The following is a 17,278-nucleotide window of genomic DNA, read 5'->3' as shown; positions in this document are numbered from 1 at the left end:
ACTGTCCCGACCAAATAAACGGATAATAATCATTTGACATGTGTATTTATAGCATGATGTTGAAACGTTCACTTGCAATAACGGTGTGAATACTGATAATCACTCACAATATAATACTCACAGTTTGGAGTCAGGATTTTATTAATAACAAATCTCACGCAAGTAAAATGTTCCACTGGTTTATTTACAGTACAAAAATTCTGATTTACAAGGTCCAAGTGGACCAAAATAAAAGCGGAAGTCTTAAATACAAACTTTACTATGAAGGGACATACCCAACAACTTTAACAGCTACAATGACTGAAAGAAACATTTGTTATGTAAAGTGTGACAGTAAGAGTAACATTCCTTACATTATGTACAATAAGAATGAACATTCATTGTAATAGTTTCCAGTCCGTGGTCCAAAAATATACATTTTGATTTATGTGGCACCAAACGTAGTCTACTGTGACTGTATTCAGACTACACAACAACCTGAGAAGTAGAAGTCTTCTTAGAGACCGCTGTGGCAGGGTTAGGCCATTATAGAATACCAACCAGCCATTATCTGAATATAATGCCACATTCAGAGAAACTACTGAGAATCACTCATTTGTCTCTTCACCTGCCTCATCCACTCCCTCATCCTCGTCCTCCTCCTCCCGCTGCTGGGCGTCCACCTCGCTGGTGTCAGAGAACTCATGCAGCAGCACGTACTCTCTGCTGCTGAAGCCAAACTTGAGCACGTCCTTCTCTTTGAGCTCGTAAAAGCGCTGGGCCTCAATGCGCTGGTTGTTCAGGTACGTACCGTTGCCAGAGCCCAAGTCGATAATGTACGGCCTCACCCTGCGGCCAGGAGTCCCATCTGCCCGAGTGTACTCCACCAGTCTGGAAAACAGTCAGGAACAGTCAACATTAATAAAGTGTGGTTTAATACCCACACTTTTCATTTCTTTAAGATCTTTAAACAGGATTGCTTTCTTCCAGGCAGTGATGACTAACTTTACAGGTGGAAAAATTACCAATGTCCACCCTGGTCCAAGTCCCTAATGACCTATTACCTGTACCTATTAAGGCTGCAAAAAGAAGTAATTTCCACTTGTCATTAATGTGTGCAAAGTACACAGTATTTGGGATGCCCAAAACTAAACTCGTACTCTTTATAGTCTTGAACCACTTCCTGTCTCCAAGATTTCTGATGGCCATGGTTGTCGGATGGATTAACCTGGTCTGCTCATGACAAAAGACTTACACAAAGGACTGAGAAACAGAACAGGTTTCTGCAAAATCAATGAGCAAAGCACTTGTGTGCCCAAGGTATAAATTATAGTTTTAATTCTGAATGCTGTGGGATATTTGAGAGGAAATCTCTGTATCACATATAGCTCTTGACAAGACAGTTGATTTTAAGATACATGAATTCTGATGATTTAGGCAGGTGCAAGCCTAAAAATCAGGACTTGGTAAAAAAAAAAAAAAAACTCTAGGAGGAGGTTCTCACCTATACTGGAAAACTGCATGCTGCTTTGAGCAGGATGGATGGTCAATGGGGATATCAGCGATTTTTCTCTGCCGTCCCATTAGATAGGCACTCTGTCTGTGAATGTACATGACCGGGAGGGGCTCATCATTCTTAAAAGGGTACAGCCGCCATCTCCTCTTAGGAATACGGGCTTCTGGTGGTTCGTTATATTTGATGACCACTCCTCTGAATGTGTTTGTGTCTTCTGTGAGAGCTCCAGACAGCTCAAAGTTTGGCTTCTCTTTGTCTGCAGGAGGAGCTGAGCTCTCATTGCTTTCCTCAGTTTGTCCAAACTCAGGTTCTTGGTTTTCCTCGCGTCTCTGGCGCTGTTCCCTTCGTCGCTCATTATGCTGCTGCCGCTCGGCCTGCTGGGAGGCAAATGCACCTCTGTCCCCCCTCCGCTCTCTGCCACGGTTGCGGTCATGTGACCTCTCTCTGTCTCGTGACCTGTCTCCGTCTCGTGACCTGTCTCCGTCTCGTGACCTGTCTCCGTCTCGTGACCTGTCTCCGTCTCGTGACCTGTCTCCGTCTCGTGACCCGTCTCCGTCTCGTGACCCGTCTCCGTCCCTTCCTCTGTCGCGAGGCCTGTCTGTCTCCCATTTGCTCCTCCTCTCTTCTGCTGGGTCATTTCTTCTCCTCCTCTCATCACCACTTCGGTGCACATCTTGCTCCTATTGAAAACAGATTACTACTTCAATAAATAGACTTACTGACAGATATAATGCTTCTTCCATCCAAGGAAGTGTTTCAGAATCAGATACATTTAGCATATTTCAGTGGGCAGACAGTCTCACTGGTGATAAAAGAATAGTGTGGTACTAATGCATGACTGACAACATTTACAGTTTGTCTGTGTAGATGGATAAAGTAAGATTTTATAATGCAACCAGAGGTACAAGAAGAGGCGCATATTGGACCTGCACTGGAAAAACGTGAAGGTTGATGTTATGAAAAAGCTCGTGACATTGGTGATTTGTATATAACGTGTGTGTTTGTATATTTTAAATACATGTAAAAGGGCCTCACGCGTTTGACTGTGACGTCAGCCGTGCCGCGATGTGGACTGCTCCTACTGTGCCTCGGAGACCTGCTGCCCGAGGCGGGAGAAGCCTGGCGTCGCTCCTTTATCCTCACGGGCGATCTAAAGAACACAAGTTAATAACTCGCATAAACACATGACCTCTGTTATGTCCATGTACTCACCTGCTGCCTCTGGTCCTCGGACTGGCGCTGCCGCTGGACCTGGAGCGAGAGCGCCGTGTTCTCTGTGGCCTAACAGGACTGTCTCTTTCCAGCTTTATACTCACTTTAGCCTCGCGCTCAGGAGACTCCCTCCTTTTGTGTCGCTTTTCTTTGCTCATTGTCAAAGATTCTGCCGATGTAAACTAAACAATCATTGCCAGAAAAGAAAGTCGTGTCAGAAAAACAAAAACGTAACGCATTACAAACTTGCACTGTTGCTCAGATCACGTGCTTCCTGTGGTACGCTAATTATGTCCTCCGGTGTGCTTTCTATTTCCGGTCGCTCGTTCCGACCCTGTTTGAACCAAATCTAGACGTTTAAACTAAAAGGTATATAGTAAGATATTTATACTTGTAACTTTAATTTCAATTTAATTTCATTTAATTTCATCATGTGGGATAAATTGAATTGCAATACAAAGCGAATCATGCAAAACTGCTTGGCAATTAAATTACACAAATGGCTTATTATCACTTCTATGGCTAATGTTGGCATTTTGGAATGTAAGAATTGTCTGATATGTAATTAAATGCATTATACACACTTTTATTAATTTTTATCTGAATTTAATATTCTTGTTTCCACTCGGAATAAAACGTAACACACAAAACGCGATTTCCATAGTAACGCAAACATCTACTGGTAACGTTTCCATGCGAGTTCATTGACAGGTTTGTAGCCTGGCATTACTTTAAATCTTCTTTTTAGGCCGATTATTTAACATCTGATTTATACTTCTTATGTTGAGGCCATGATCCCACCTGCAGACTCACTGCTCCAGTATGACAACCCTGTGCTGGTCAGCAGGAGCTCAGGGGCCAAGTCTCCAAAGGTGAGTTCTACTGGAATAAACAGGAAACAATGGGCTCATATAACATAAACTAACGTTAGTACATTTGGTTCCTTTTGTGTCATATTTCTCAACTCAACAAACTTAAAATGTTTGATCAGAAAATGAAAAGTGTAAATTGAAACTTTGCATTCAACTCATCCACTCTATGCGGAATCCCTGGTGTGTGTCCCCCCCCCCCCCTCTTTTTTTTCCCCCAGGGCCGCAGTTTTAAAGTCAGTCCCCAGCAGTCTCCAGAAACCACCCCCGTGCCGCCTCCTCCCAAATTAAAAACAGGACCATCTGAGCTGCAAAATGAGGAGATCCTCAATTCTATTCTTCCTCCCAGGTGGTGAATTCTCTAACAAGGAAATAAACTTAGTGACTATAGACCCTTTAAAATGTTCTGTCAGAAGAATGTTAACACTTTTTGCATACTTTTAACAGTAAGACCATGTAACTTGTTCAAAGAATAACTGACATCTGTTTTTTGAGTCTGATTTTAAGTCTTGATAACAAAAAAAATAAGCAAAAATTGTGTATTTCCAATGTTATTACAAAATATGAAAAGATGTGGGGTGAACATTTCTGTTTGTATTGGTCCAGTAAAACCTCAATATCAGGATTTTTCCCTCATCAAAAATGTTTAGTGTTAATTATAATTTCCTTAATTAAAGCATTATTTTACACGGTGAGGCTTTAAATAAACACATAATGTAAAACACTATTGTAAATGTCTTTAACCCGGGCACTGACATAACTCACATGTAAGGGAGTGGATTTCATTTGCCATTTATTTAGCATATTTTGTGATGTTCTGTGTTAATCCCAGTTTCTCTATTGAAATAATGTTCCACTTCACTTTTGTGCTTCCATTCCCAAATTTAGACTTTATTTGTTTACAAACTTTTAAGGGTCACAAACTTTTACGATATTACTTATTTTTGTGTTTATATTTTCTCCCACAGAGAATGGGAGGAGGGAACTAAACTATGGATCCAGAAAGTGTCCAGTGCGCCTTGTACAAGAACTGAGGTGATCCAGCTGAGTGAAGAACTGGACACAAAGTTACAGCAAAGACAGGCCAGACTGACCGGCATCTGCCCAGTGCGCCGAGAACTCTTCTCACAGTGCTTTGGTGAGAAATGAGGCCTACAACTTGTGTTTTCAACTTGTGTGTTGTTACATGTTTTGTGTTGAACCTTCAGTCATTTTGTGTTATAGATTGGGTCTGCACAATTGCCATATTTATCCTGTGACTTAAACTAGGGCTGCAAGATTGATTCCAGTTGAATCGAAATTTGAATTAACGCAATTAAAAAATTATGAAAGCTGATTTGTTTTTTTAAAGAACCATCAATTTCTCCACAAACAAGAAAATATCTAATTCTGCATTAAATATTTACAGTCTTTTAGTACGGTAATTCAGTTCACAGGCCTATTTCAGTCTTTTCGTAAATCGCAACTCTAATCACAATTTGTGTCAGAAAAGGTTTGACCACACATTTCACTAAAACGTGCATTTTGCTTATTTGTCCCCAGTTTGACAATTTTTGTAAAGTTTATAATCATACTTTCTGGTTGGACATGGGCAGCAAATATGACATATGTAGAGGTAATTCCTCAACTGTTACCTAGCAACCAGACTGAAAACAAGAGCCAAAATCCATATAAATTACACAATAGTTATGACAACAATGATACCATACAACACCTTTATTTTGTTGAATGTTTGTTTAAACTGTCAGTAAAGTGTGTCAGTTAATTGTAAACTGTGTTTTTAATGGCACGTCGCATAATGACAACATCAGAGGGATTTTGTTTTAACTTTTCCATCAATCCATCTTCTTCCGCTTATCCGGGGCCGGGTCGCAGGGGCAGCAGTCTAAGCAGGGACTGCCAGACTTTCTCCCCAGACACTTCCTCTAACTCCTCCGGGAGGGATCCCGAGGCGTTTCCAGGCCAGCCGAGAGACATAGTCTCTCCAGCGTGGGTCTTCCCCGGGGCCTCTTCCCGGTGGGACATGCCCAAAACACCTCCCCAGTGAGGCACCCAGGAGCCATCCGGAACAGATGCCCGAGCCACCTCAGCTGGCTCCTCTCGACGTGGAGGAGCAGCGGCTCTACTGCGAGCTCCTCCCGTGTGACTGAGCTCCTCACCCTATCTCTAAGGGAGCGCCCAGCCACCCGGCGGAGGAAACTCATTTCGACCGCTTGTATTCGCAATCTTGTTCTTTTGGTCATTACCCAAAGCTCATGACCATAGGTGAGGGTAGGAACGTAGACCGACCGGTAAATAGAGAGCTTTGCCTTTCGACTTAGCTCCTTCTTCACCACAACAGTCCGGCTGCAGTGATGCTTGCACCGATCCGACTGTCAATCTCACGTTCCATCCTTCCCTCACTCGTGAACAAGACCCCGAGATACTTGAACTCCTCTTGGGGCAAGGACTCCCCACCCACCTGGAGAGGGCAAGGCACCTTTTTACGATTGAGAACCATGGCCTCGGATTTGAAGGTTCTGATTCTCATCCCAGCCGCTTCACACTCGGCTGCAAACCGTCCCAGTGCATGCTGCAGGTCTGGGTTTGATGGAGCCATCAGGATCAGGGATCCTGTGGTCCCCAAAACGGACACCCTCCGACCCCTGACTGCGCCTAGAAATTGGGTCCATAAAAATTATGAACAGAACCGGTGACAAAGGGCAGCCCTGGCGGAGTCCAACATGCACTGGGAACAGGTCTGACTTACTGCCGGCAATGCGAACACATCTCATGCCCCGGTCATACAGGACCAGACAGCCCTGAGCAAAGGGCCCCGGACCCCGTACTCCCGGAGCACCCCCCCCCAAAGGACACCCCGAGGGACACTGTCGAAAGCCTTCTTCAGATCCACAAAGCACATGTGACTAGTTGGGCAAACTCTCATGAACCCTCGAGCACCCGATGGAGAGTATAGAGCTGGTCCAGTGTTCCACAACCAGGAAAACCACTCCGCTCCTCCTGAATCTGAGGTTTGACTATCGGTCGGATTCTCTTCTCCAGTACCCTGGAATAGCCCTTACCGGGGAGGCTGAGGAGTGTGATCCCTCTGTAGTTGGAACACATCCTCCGGGAACAGAGGGATCACCCGACCGCCACGCGATGTTGCAGAGACGTGTCAGCCAAGACAGCCCTACAACATCCAGAGACTTTAGGTACTCAGGGCGGATCTCATCCACCCCTGGAGCTCTGCCACTGAGGAGTTTGCCAACAACCTCAGTAACTTCAGCTTGGGGGATGGACGAGTCAGCCTCCAATTCCTCAGTCTCTGCTTCCTCTTCAAAGATGTGACAGTGGCATTAAGGGGATCCTCAAAGTATTCCTTCCACCGTCCGACAACATTCCCAGTCAAGGTCTCCATCTGCACCGTAAATGGTGTTGGTGAAGCACTGCTTCCCCCCCTCTGAGGTGCCGGACGGTTTGCAAGAATTTCTTTGGGGCCGACCGATAGTCCTCCTCCATGGCCTCCCCAAACTCCTCCCAGCCCCGGGTTTTTACCTCTGAAACAGCACAAGCTGCGGCCCGCCTGGCCTGCAGATACCTGTCAACGGCCTCAGGAGTCCTACTAGCCAAAGAGGCCTGATAGGCCTTCTTCAGCCCTTACTTTCGGTGTCCACCACCGGGTTCAGGGGTTGCCGCCGCAACAGGCCCCAGAGACCTTGCGACCACAGCTCCGAGCAGCCGCATTGACAATGGAGGTCGAGAACATGGTCCACTCAGACTCAATGTCCCCAGCCTCCCCCGGGATCTGGGAGAAGCTCTCCCGGAGGTGTAAGTTGAAGACCCTACTGACAGAGGGCTCCGCAAGATGTTCCTAATAGACCCCTGCCAAGTCTGTTCTTCCGCCAGTGGATCCAACTCACCACTAGATGGTGATCGGTTGATAGCTCTGCCCCTCTCCTCACCCGAGTGTCCAAGACACGCGGCCGGAGGACAACAAAGCCAATCATTGATCTCCGGCCATGGGTGTCCTGGTGCCACATGTACTGATGGACACCCTTGTGCTTGAACATGGTGTTCGTTATGGATAATCCGTGTCACTCTCATTGCCCTCGTGGGCGTTGAAGTGCCACAGTAGAAAACGGAGTCCCCGGTCGGTGCACTGCCCAAGGACTCCAAGAAGGCCGGGTGCTCTGCACTGCTGTTCGGCCCGTAGGCCGACACAACAGTGAGAGACCTGTCCCCAACCCAAAGGCGTAGGGACGCAACCCTCTCATTCAGCCCAAACTGTGCGTGGAGGTGAGGCCGACTATGTCTAGTCGATACCGCTCAACCTCCCGCACAAGCTCAGGTTAAGCTAAAGATATTTCAAATTATGAGAATAGCAATTTTTTTTAGGCCGTGGCTGCAGAGCCGCGGTGCGGTCAAATGGCCCAGCAGTTTCAGGAACCGCAGCACTGCCATGTAGCCTCATGGCTAACCCTAACCTTAACCCTAACCCTAACCCTAACCCGGAGTGGTCTAAAACGGCACGGTCAAATAGCGCAGCAGTTTCAGGAGCCGCGGCACAAAATAACATGGCAGTTTCGGCCGCGCGCCGCGGCTCTGTAGACACTTTTTTTTTAAGGTTTATAATTTAACTTTGACTTTAATTGTTGACATCAAGGATTTTGCTTTGCAACCACAGGGCCAAAACAATTGTCACTTTATATATATAAAATACCAAAAATGTGAAAGCACCTTTATTTTTTGACGGTGTCTCCCCCCTCCACCCTGAGACACTGTGCAGAAGAGCTGACTCCCGTCTTCACAGACATTTTTAAGACCTCCCAGGAGTCATGCCATGTCCCAGCCTGCTTCAAGTCGTCCATCATCGTCCCTGTCCCCAAGAAGCCCCGGATCACTGGACTTAATGACTACAGGCCTGTGGCGCTGAAGTCATGAAGTAATGTGCCTGGTCTTGTCCCACCTCAAGTCCTTCACCTCCCCACTACTGGACCTCCTGCAGTTAACCTACAGGACTTACCGGACGGGCTCATCCCTCCTCAGGAGGGAGGTGGACCGGCTGGTGTCCTGGTGCAGCGGTAACAACTTAGAGTTCAACGCCCAGAAGACAGTGGAGATGATCGTGGACTTCAGGAAAGTCACAGCCCCGTGCAGGTCGGATCACAGCCGACCCTTCTCACCCTGGATACGGACTATTTGAGCCACTCCCCTCAGGCAGGAGGCCACTCCCCTCAGGCAGGAGGCTGCTCCCCTCAGGCAGGAGGCCACTCCCCTCAGGCAGGAGGCCACTCCCCTCAGGCAGGAGGCTGCTCCCCTCAGGCAGGAGGCCACTCCCCTCAGGCAGGAGGCCGCTCCCCTCAGGCAGGAGGCTGCTCCCCTCAGGCAGGAGGCCACTCACCTCAGGCAGGAGGCTGCTCCCCTCAGGCAGGAGGCCACTCCCCTCAGGCAGGAGGCTACGGTCCGTCCGGACCAGAACTATCCCTAGTGTGATGTTACTTCCAGTAATTTTCTAGATGTTTCAATTTTTCTCCACAAATAGCCACTTGATTGTTGTAAAACTATCATTTATATTTACAACGGGTATAAACACACCAAATAAATTCAAAGTGAATGAAGAATATATTACATTTTTTCTATATAAACAAACAATATACTTTTTGCCGACAGAACAGACTTTGATCTTTCTGACAGTTTTTGTTTACATCCGTGGGCTTGGCCATTTGACACATATTATTAACCATAATTCAGAGCTAAATATATTAGTATTTTTGACAGTTAAACAGTACATTCAATACCTCAGTTTTGTGACAAACAAAAACATGTGTTTGGTGTTGTTCAGATGAGCTGATTAGACACGTGACCATCAACTGTGCCGAGAGGGGTCTGCTGCTGTTGAGAGTGCGAGATGAAATACATATGACTATCGCAGCGTACCAGACTATATATGAGAGCAGCGTGGCGTTTGGCATGAGGAAAGCTCTGCAGTCAGAACACGGAAAGGCCGAGATGGAGGAAAAGGTAAGTTACTGTATGTCGTTTACAGGATTGCAACTGTCATTTTTTGTTGTTGTTTTTATGAAGGATGATGTTGCTTAAAATCTCAATCTCAGTCACATCAATCTGCAAATCACTAATCAATAGGAGGCAATGCTGAATGTGTTCAAAACTGTCCTTAAAGGTAATAGTTGAGGTTTAATCACTTCATACACTTATTTAAATTTAACAATACAACCTTTTCATTCTAATCAGCTCTTTTGTAGTAATATTTTACTTAAACATTTTGCATATCTTCAAAACAGCATTCACAATATTATATCTAAATTTCAATATATTGCACAGCTCTACTTTTAAGCCTTAGTGTTTTAGATTGTGCTTTTTTTTTGTTTTGTTACTGGTATTTTATTTCTAATAGGTGTCTACAATAAATTGAACTTAATTCAAAGCCACCAAAAACGGGCTTGGATAATATTGACAAAAATAAATGTCTTTTTTTAAATGTCGTTTTTTGCTGCATTATCTCAATTGAGCAATTAGGAATGTGCCAAAATGTATCACACAAAAGTTGAATGAACCCTGAAATTAACATACACAAAAATGCTGATATATATAACTTTAAACTAGCCTCGTTTGTGAGATTTCACTTGATATTTCGGTCTCATTTCGAGTCCCAAATGTAACGCTTTTGGGTTTCCAGCAGAGTGCGATGTCCCTCTTTCATGTTCAGCTGTGTTTTTACCCTGCACTGCTTTATCCTCTCAGATTGCTGCCCTGGAAAATGAGAAGCAAGAGTTTATCAAGCAGCTAAACGAGCAGAAGGCCAAATGTGACGCTGTAGAGAAGAGAGAAGCTGAGAGGAGACAGGTGGAGGAGAAGAAGCACTCAGATGAGATCCATGTTCTGAAGAGGGCAAACCAACAGCTCAAGGTACTTCTTAAATCATCTGTCAGGTTTTAATTTGGCAAATCATCTCAATTGAATTACTTTTTTTTTATTTTCAGACCCAGCTGGAAGGAATAATTACATCCAAGAAGGTTTAATCCCTCATTCGTCATGACAGTTTTAACAACAACTGTACATTGTGGCGTTAGTTAGATCTTTTTACTGTAAATTACAATAGATTTTTAAACCAGCAAAAGGCTTTTCAGGGTAGAAAGACGATAGCTCCATTGTCCTCTGGAACTGATAACAGTGAAATTAAGGCATCACGCAGACCCTCATTGTTTCAACCGGTTAAAATTTCAAAGAATTAAATAAAGATTTATTAGTTGTGTTGTATATGATCCAGTTAGTGCTTTGATCTCTTGGCTTTATGGCCTTCTGTAGCAGATGCTGGCGTCTTTCGGTTTTTGTTCTTGTTTTTCACGTTGTGCGTTTCATAATAGCGCACACCCACTTTCTTCTCCTTCTTCGCCCGCTCCATTGCTCTTTTCTGTTGAAAGACGGATATAAAATGAAGATGAATGCATCGTTTTTTTAAGAGACATATTATATATTCTCGTACCTGTTTTGATGTCAGTCTGGGCGCTCCAGCCGGCTCATCCTCATCTGCTTTTCTCTTCTTGTTATTTCGTGCTGTAATGAAATAATTACACATTCACTCAAAGAGTATGTTGTATTTGTGTCAAATTTAGAATTTAAATGATTAAAACATTCACATGCTTTATCTGTGGTTTTAGTAATCTGGGATTGTGCTCGTTTGTGTGTAAAAACATTTTACATTTTTTCTCATGATTAAAATATGAAAAGTGTAATAAATCTAATAACTAGTAAAAGGAATAAGGAAGCTGCGTATCCAAAAATATATTTGTTAAAAATATGATCAAAAACAGTAGTCATACTTTAGTAAAAACTTTAAAACTTTTTCTAAAATGTTTAGGATTTTTGTCTTTGGGAATATTTAACAGAATTTTGTTAAACATTTACCCAAATAGTGTAGTTTTACAACACTTGTAGCAATAAAATGGAAAAAAAAGAAGAAAAAAGAAACTGACTTCCGATACAAAAGATAATACTAGATAAATAATAATTTAAGACGCTAAGAATAAAATAATTCTTAAGAATAAAATAATTCTCAGCGTACCTCTTTTCTGTGCTTGTTTTGCTTTGTGATTCTTCATGTCTGCAAAAGCCTTGTCGGAGAGGGTCTTCGGTATTCTGCCCAGAAGAAAACAGTCAAACAGGATTAAAGACAATCATAATCCATTTGAAATCTAACGGAGAAATATGAATCAATAAAGTCTGGAGGGAAACAGTACAATAACTAGACTTTGTGAAACAACAATAAACATGAAGGCCCGTATTGAACTATTGGCTATTGGCATGAGGCCATATTATCTGCCCCGGGAGTTCTCACATGTGATTTTGATCGCAGTCTATGTGGCCCCGTCTGCCAATTCTGAATATGCTTGTGAAGCACTGCTCTCCTGCACTTGTAGGCTGCAAACACAGCACCCACAGGCTCTCTTCCTCGTCTCTGGTGACTTTAACCACGCTTCTCCCTCTTCTGTTCTACCAACATACACCCAGTATGTTACCTGCCCCACCAGGAACAATAGAACATTGGACTTGTTTTTTGCCAACACCAAGGAGGCTTATTCCTCTTCCCCCCTCCCTCCCCTGGGCAGCCCGGACCACAACCTTGTACATCTGAGGCCTGTGTATGAACCCATTGTGCGCAGGCAGCCTGTGGTGTCCCGTGAGGTGAGGATGTGGTCTGCTGAGAGCGAGGAGGCTCTGAGGGACTGCTTCAGCACCACTGTCTGGACTGAGCTTTATGACCCACATGGGAAGGACATCAACACCATCACAGAGTGCATCACGGACTACATCAACTTCTGTTTTGAAAACATTGTTCCCTCCCGGACAGTGCAGTGTTTTCCAAACAACAAGCCATGGATTAACCGTGAACTGAAGGCTCTCCTGAAGGCTCTCCTGAAGGAGAAGAAGAGAGCCTTAAGGTCAGGGAACAAGGAGGAGCTGAGGACTGTGCAGAAGGAGCTGAGGAGGATGGAGGAGCAGCTGCAGCAAAAGAACATTCAGGGAGTGTGGAGGAGCCTGAAAACCATCTCAGGCTTCAAAATCCCCCCTGCCCAGACAGAGGGGGATCTACAGTGGGTGAATGATTTAAATGCTCACTTCTTGAGGTTTGATCGGTCACCCGCCCCTCCCCCTGCACAGCTGCATGCTCCCTCTTCCACAGCTGGACAATGCCCTGCATCTGTTCCTCTTCGCTTATCTGCCCCGGACCATCAGCTCCCCACTTCGCCTGGACTCACCCATCCCCCCAGCACACGGTCCCCCTGCCAACCACTGACTGTCACAGCAGCACAGATGAGGAGTGAGCTGAAGAGGATTAAAGTGAGGAAGGCAGCAGGACCTGACGGCCTCAGCCCCAGGCTCCTTAAGTCCTGCGCAGATGAACTGTGTGGAGTTTTGGAGCATGTCTTCAACATGAGCCTGAAGCTGAGGGTGGTACCACAGGTCTGGAAGACCTCCTGTCTGGTACCTGTGCCTAAGACACCGCGTCCTAAAGACCTCAGCAGCTTCAGGCCAGTGGCTCTCACGTCCCACCTGATGAAGACACTGGAGCGGCTAGTCCTGGACCACCTCCGCTCCACCGTGAGCTCAGCCATGGACCCGCTGCAGTTTGCATATCGGTCTGGCATCAGAGTGGAGGACGCCGTCATCTCCCTGCTGCACAGCTCTCTCTCTCACCTGGAAAAGCCTGGCAGCTCTGTGAGGATTCTGTTCTTCGATCTTTCCAGCGCCTTCAACACCATCCAGCCGCTGCTCCTGAGGGACAAGCTGGAGACGGCTGGTGTGGAGTATAACCTGGCAGAGTGGATCCTGGACTACCTCACAGACCGACCCCAGTTTGTGTGTCTGACACTCGGACCTGCAGTGTGGGGGCGCCCCAGGGCACTGTCCTCGCGCCCTTTCTCTTCACCCTTTACACTGCAGACTTCAGACATGACACGGACAGCTGTGTCCTGCAGAAGTTCTCTGACCACTCTGCCATCATCGGACTCATCACGGACGACGATGACGCGGAGTACAGGGGACTGGCGTAGGACTTTGTGGACTGGTGTCAGCGGAACCACCTCCTCATCAACGCGGGGAAGACCAAGGAGATGGTGGTGGATTTCCGCAGACGCCACCCCACTGCCCCCTCACCAGTGAACATCCAGGGACGGGACATTGAGAGAGTGGACTCATACAAGTACCTGGGTGTTCATCTGAACCACAAACTGGACTGGACTCATAACACAGACGCACTGTACAGGAAGAGCCAGAGTCGGCTCTACCTCCTGAGGAGACTCAGGTCTTTTGGAGTGACAGGGCCGCTCCTGAAGACCTTCTATGACTCTGTGGTGACATCAGCCCTCCTGTACGATGTGGCCTGCTGGAGCAGCAGCATCACAGAGAGGGAGAGGAAGAGGCTGGACAAAGTCATCAAGAAGTCCAGCTCCGTCCTGGGCTGCGCTCTGGACTCGGTGCAGGAGGTGGGGGACAGGAGGGTCCTAGCTAGATTCACATCTATGCTGGACCATGAGTGTCGCCCCCTGCAGGACACACTCTGTCCGCTCTGGAGAGCAGCTTCAGTGAGAGACTGATCCACCCTCGCTGTGTGAAGGAAAGGTTTCGCAGGTCTTTCCTTCCTGCTGCTGTCAGACTTTATAACAAACACTGTTAGTCCTGAACACTCGCAATACTGACCTAACCATGTGCAATTCTGTTATATGTACAATTGCTGTTGGAATTCATGTGCAATTCATGTGCAATTACTGTGAAATTCATGTGCAATCTATGTGCTGTCGTGACACATATTCATGTGCAATTACTGTCGTGATCACATGCAATGGTATTTATGTATTTGTCTATGGGAGTTTTTGTTTATAGGAGATCTTTTACTGAAAGTGTTTCTCAGACTTCCTATAAGTGATCTGTTCTTCTGTATCTACCTCTGTATCTACCTGCGTTACACCAATGAAATTTCCCCATGTAGGACAATAAAGGAATATCTTATCTTATCTTATTTGTGACTGACCTGACGGCCTTAAGCTGTGACCACCTATAATCTTAAGCAGTGGCGGCTGGTGGTGCAAATAATAGGGGGGCTATTTGACATGACCGTGTTTTTTTTTTTTTTTAAATGTCCAAAATTGAATATTTTACATTGACTGTATGGATACATATTTTAAATACACAATTACCGAATTAATTAAGGAAACACACTTCATTTCCACTTTTGTTAATGATAATACAATGACTTGGCGGCAGATTCAATTTGTGAGAAAATACATTTGACATAAAATTACATTTTACACTTTATAAAATGAAAGGAGCAAATCAAAAATCTCAGTGATAGTGTAACTTATAGTGCAGAGTAGCAATTACTACATGTCATGGAATTAGACATACACCCGATGCTATTCCTTAACACATAGAGAACACAATTCAACTTAGAATATGAAACGACACAGAAACATCAGACATTTGTGTGGCATGCATGGGAGAAAACGCGGGGACTGTGTCAGCCAGGCCGTTGTAAGGAGCCTGGCTGACCCTCCTGCGTCTCACCCCCGCGTCTCACCCCGTTTTTTCCCATGCTGGTTGGTTTTATTAGATATTCTGGAATAGGCGGGTCACATTTCTCATTGGTCAGCCTCACATCAAGGCACTTGGTATTTTTCCGTAGAGATCAAGCCTTGGGTAAACATTACCCAGACTCCTCTGGGTTATCACCCCCCCTAGGGTAAACATCCTTTGGCCCATCTTTACGACCCCTTCACAAATCCAGTTTGTCACACACCCGTTCTTCTCTTAGACTAATGATGCAGATAATATATCACTATTATGCAGATAAAATACATCACAGAAATATAATCATATATTCACATTTTATCACACTACATTAAGAGGAAATAAAAACACAAACAATTGTTGGTGTTTCATAAAACAGCTTCTAAGTGGCATTAGTTACCCTGAACTACATGTGTAACATTTTACATTTTTATATTTAATCATCATTCAGTCGTTTTGGACGTAGCTTTTGTAACAGACGTCTGTAGATGCAGTTTTAAGACGTAAACACGGAAACACGGTATGTGGCATTTCCGCGCGGCGCGCGCACATGTCTATGTCTCTAGCGTAAAAAGCGTGGCTCCATGGCGTAACTTCTACGTTCAAAAGGGCGCTTTCTGGAGTGCCCCATAATCGCTATTTTCCTATGGCAAAACCCATAGTGACGTAGTCACTTTGGTTGTGATTTGATTGGCTAAAAATCCCCATTGCTTTTCTATGGGCTCTGGGGCTCTATTCAAACCGCCCCACGGGAGCGTAGAAGAGTTACGCAGACTGCGCCACGCAGCAGTGCACGCGGCGCGCAAACAAAGTATACATCTATATCTATTTATATATATATATATATATATATATATATATATATATATATATATATATATATATATATATAATATATATGGATATATATTATTATTTTACCCATTAACACAAGAATATAAGATATTTCTGAATAAATTATATTGTTTTTAGACACAAAAAAATTTACATAGTTGGCAGATTGACAGGGGGGGCGGCGCCCCAGCGCCCTTAATGGACCAGCCGCTGCTGATCTTAAGACTGTTTGACACAAGCATTAGCAAACATTGCACTGACTGGATTGTCGAGACGCACCTGGTTTTAGCCCGGTCCAGGAACCTCTGGTAGAAGACACGTCCCCTTCCCATACCCTTTGGATAACTTTAGATCCTCACTTCTAAACGTTTTTTTATTTTCAATTCAAGATGGCCGCCTTATGGTTAGTCAGGGGGCAAAGTCACAATATCTTTTTTTGTCCTGATGAGAGGAATGCGTGTACCGAATTTCTTGGCTCTATGACAAAGTTAACCATGGGCAGGAACACAGGGGAAGAGCCTTTACTCGAATGAGAATAGGCCACACTGGACTCAATACTGGACTCAATAGGTCACTGAATAGGATCGGCAAACATTCTACCTGTTTATGTAATCACAGTCAAGAACCAGAGAGAGAGTTACATCATATGAAAGAGAGAGAACTGAATTAGTCTTGCAGTTTCAAAATAATAAACAGGAATTCAATCTGCTAAATCTTCTTTCAATCCAGTCGCAAAAATCATGTAACGTAATAGTTATATAACTAGTTATATAATATATTCACTATCTAAAAAACATTGCCAAAATCAAAAATATAGTGTCAAAACCAGATTTAGAGAGACTTATCCACGCGTTTGTCTCCAGTAGATTAGACTACTGTAACGGCCTGCTCACTGGCCTCTCCAAACGAGCTGTAAAACAGCTACAGTACATCCAGAACGCTGCTGCTCGGGTCCTGACCAGAACCAGGAAGTATGATCACATTAGTCCTGTTCTCAGGTCTCTGCACTGGCTCCTGTGGCTCAGAGAATAGACTTTAAAGCAGCTCTGCTTGTGTACAAGTCTCTCCATGGCCTAGCACCAAAGTACATCTTGGATATGTTAGTGCCATATGAACCATCTCGGACTCTGAGGACCTCAGGAACCGGCCTCCTGCTGGTGCCCAGAGTCAGGACAAAACATGGGGAATCTGCGTTTCAGTTTTATGCAGCTAAAATCTGGAACAGTCTTCCTGAAGATGTGAGACAGACTTCTACTCTGACAATGTTCAAATCTAAGCTAAAAACAGTTTTGTTTAGCTG

At 44.8% G+C, this 17,278-nt stretch overlaps 3 protein-coding genes across 5 annotated transcripts in view; 1 reads left to right on the top strand and 2 right to left on the bottom strand.

Moving 5' to 3' along the window:
- Positions 1–163: 163 nt before the first annotated feature.
- On the bottom strand, positions 164–3,013 carry snip1 (Smad nuclear interacting protein). Of its 2 annotated transcripts, none has more exons than XM_072460836.1 (5): positions 2,708–3,013; positions 2,531–2,645; positions 2,060–2,175; positions 1,484–1,969; positions 164–870 (listed from the first exon to the last, which is right to left on the bottom strand). In XM_072460836.1, the coding sequence occupies exons 1-5, from the start codon at positions 2,863–2,865 to the stop codon at positions 588–590; spliced, it is 1,158 nt and encodes a 385-aa protein (XP_072316937.1). In that variant the 5' UTR covers positions 2,866–3,013; the 3' UTR covers positions 164–587. The 2 variants fall into 2 exon arrangements, with proteins under 2 accessions (XP_072316937.1, XP_072316938.1); XM_072460837.1 differs by having other exon boundaries at positions 1,484–1,951; positions 2,708–3,011.
- Positions 3,014–3,395: 382 nt separating this feature from the next.
- LOC140374060 (axonemal dynein light intermediate polypeptide 1-like) lies at positions 3,396–10,662 on the top strand. Of its 2 annotated transcripts, none has more exons than XM_072460839.1 (6): positions 3,396–3,579; positions 3,798–3,925; positions 4,545–4,714; positions 9,401–9,579; positions 10,321–10,485; positions 10,560–10,662. In XM_072460839.1, the coding sequence occupies exons 1-6, from the start codon at positions 3,499–3,501 to the stop codon at positions 10,596–10,598; spliced, it is 762 nt and encodes a 253-aa protein (XP_072316940.1). In that variant the 5' UTR covers positions 3,396–3,498; the 3' UTR covers positions 10,599–10,662. The 2 variants fall into 2 exon arrangements, with proteins under 2 accessions (XP_072316940.1, XP_072316941.1); XM_072460840.1 differs by having other exon boundaries at positions 3,396–3,583; positions 3,814–3,925.
- Positions 10,663–10,797: 135 nt separating this feature from the next.
- The window catches only part of gnl2 (G protein nucleolar 2), a 43,780-nt gene continuing 37,299 nt past the window's right edge, over positions 10,798–17,278 (bottom strand). The window contains exons 15-16 of the mRNA XM_072460833.1: positions 11,063–11,133; positions 10,798–10,990 (exon numbers count right to left, since the gene is read on the bottom strand). Of these exons, the coding sequence (XP_072316934.1) occupies positions 10,847–10,990; positions 11,063–11,133 (215 nt within the window). The 3' untranslated portion in view covers positions 10,798–10,846. The remainder of the gene's footprint in view (positions 10,991–11,062; positions 11,134–17,278) is intronic.

Source organism: Eucyclogobius newberryi, unplaced genomic scaffold (genome assembly GCF_026437365.1).
Source record: "Eucyclogobius newberryi isolate DKJ021-1_F unplaced genomic scaffold, fEucNew1.0.hap1 SCAF_3, whole genome shotgun sequence".
Classification (NCBI taxonomy): Eukaryota; Metazoa; Chordata; class Actinopteri; order Gobiiformes; family Gobiidae; genus Eucyclogobius; species Eucyclogobius newberryi.
Note: the sequence above shows the minus strand (reverse complement) of the source record. Positions and strands in the feature narration are given on the sequence as shown.

What these genes read in the sequence shown, in the direction of transcription:
- snip1 (XM_072460836.1), bottom strand. Translation starts at nt 2,865, where the DNA reads ATGAGCAAAGAAAAGCGACACAAAAGGAGGGAGTCTCCTGAGCGCGAG. An exon ending in CTGACGTCACAGTCAAACGC is followed by an intron (nt 2,176 to 2,530) that starts GTGAGGCCCTTT and finishes TGTTTTCAATAG; the next exon opens with GAGCAAGATGTGCACCGAAG. An exon ending in CATGCAGTTTTCCAGTATAG is followed by an intron (nt 871 to 1,483) that starts GTGAGAACCTCC and finishes ACTGTTTTCCAG; the next exon opens with ACTGGTGGAGTACACTCGGG.
- LOC140374060 (XM_072460839.1), top strand. Translation starts at nt 3,499, where the DNA reads ATGATCCCACCTGCAGACTCACTGCTCCAGTATGACAACCCTGTGCTG. An exon ending in CAGGGGCCAAGTCTCCAAAG is followed by an intron (nt 3,580 to 3,797) that starts GTGAGTTCTACT and finishes TTTTTCCCCCAG; the next exon opens with GGCCGCAGTTTTAAAGTCAG. An exon ending in GGGCAAACCAACAGCTCAAG is followed by an intron (nt 10,486 to 10,559) that starts GTACTTCTTAAA and finishes TTTTATTTTCAG; the next exon opens with ACCCAGCTGGAAGGAATAAT.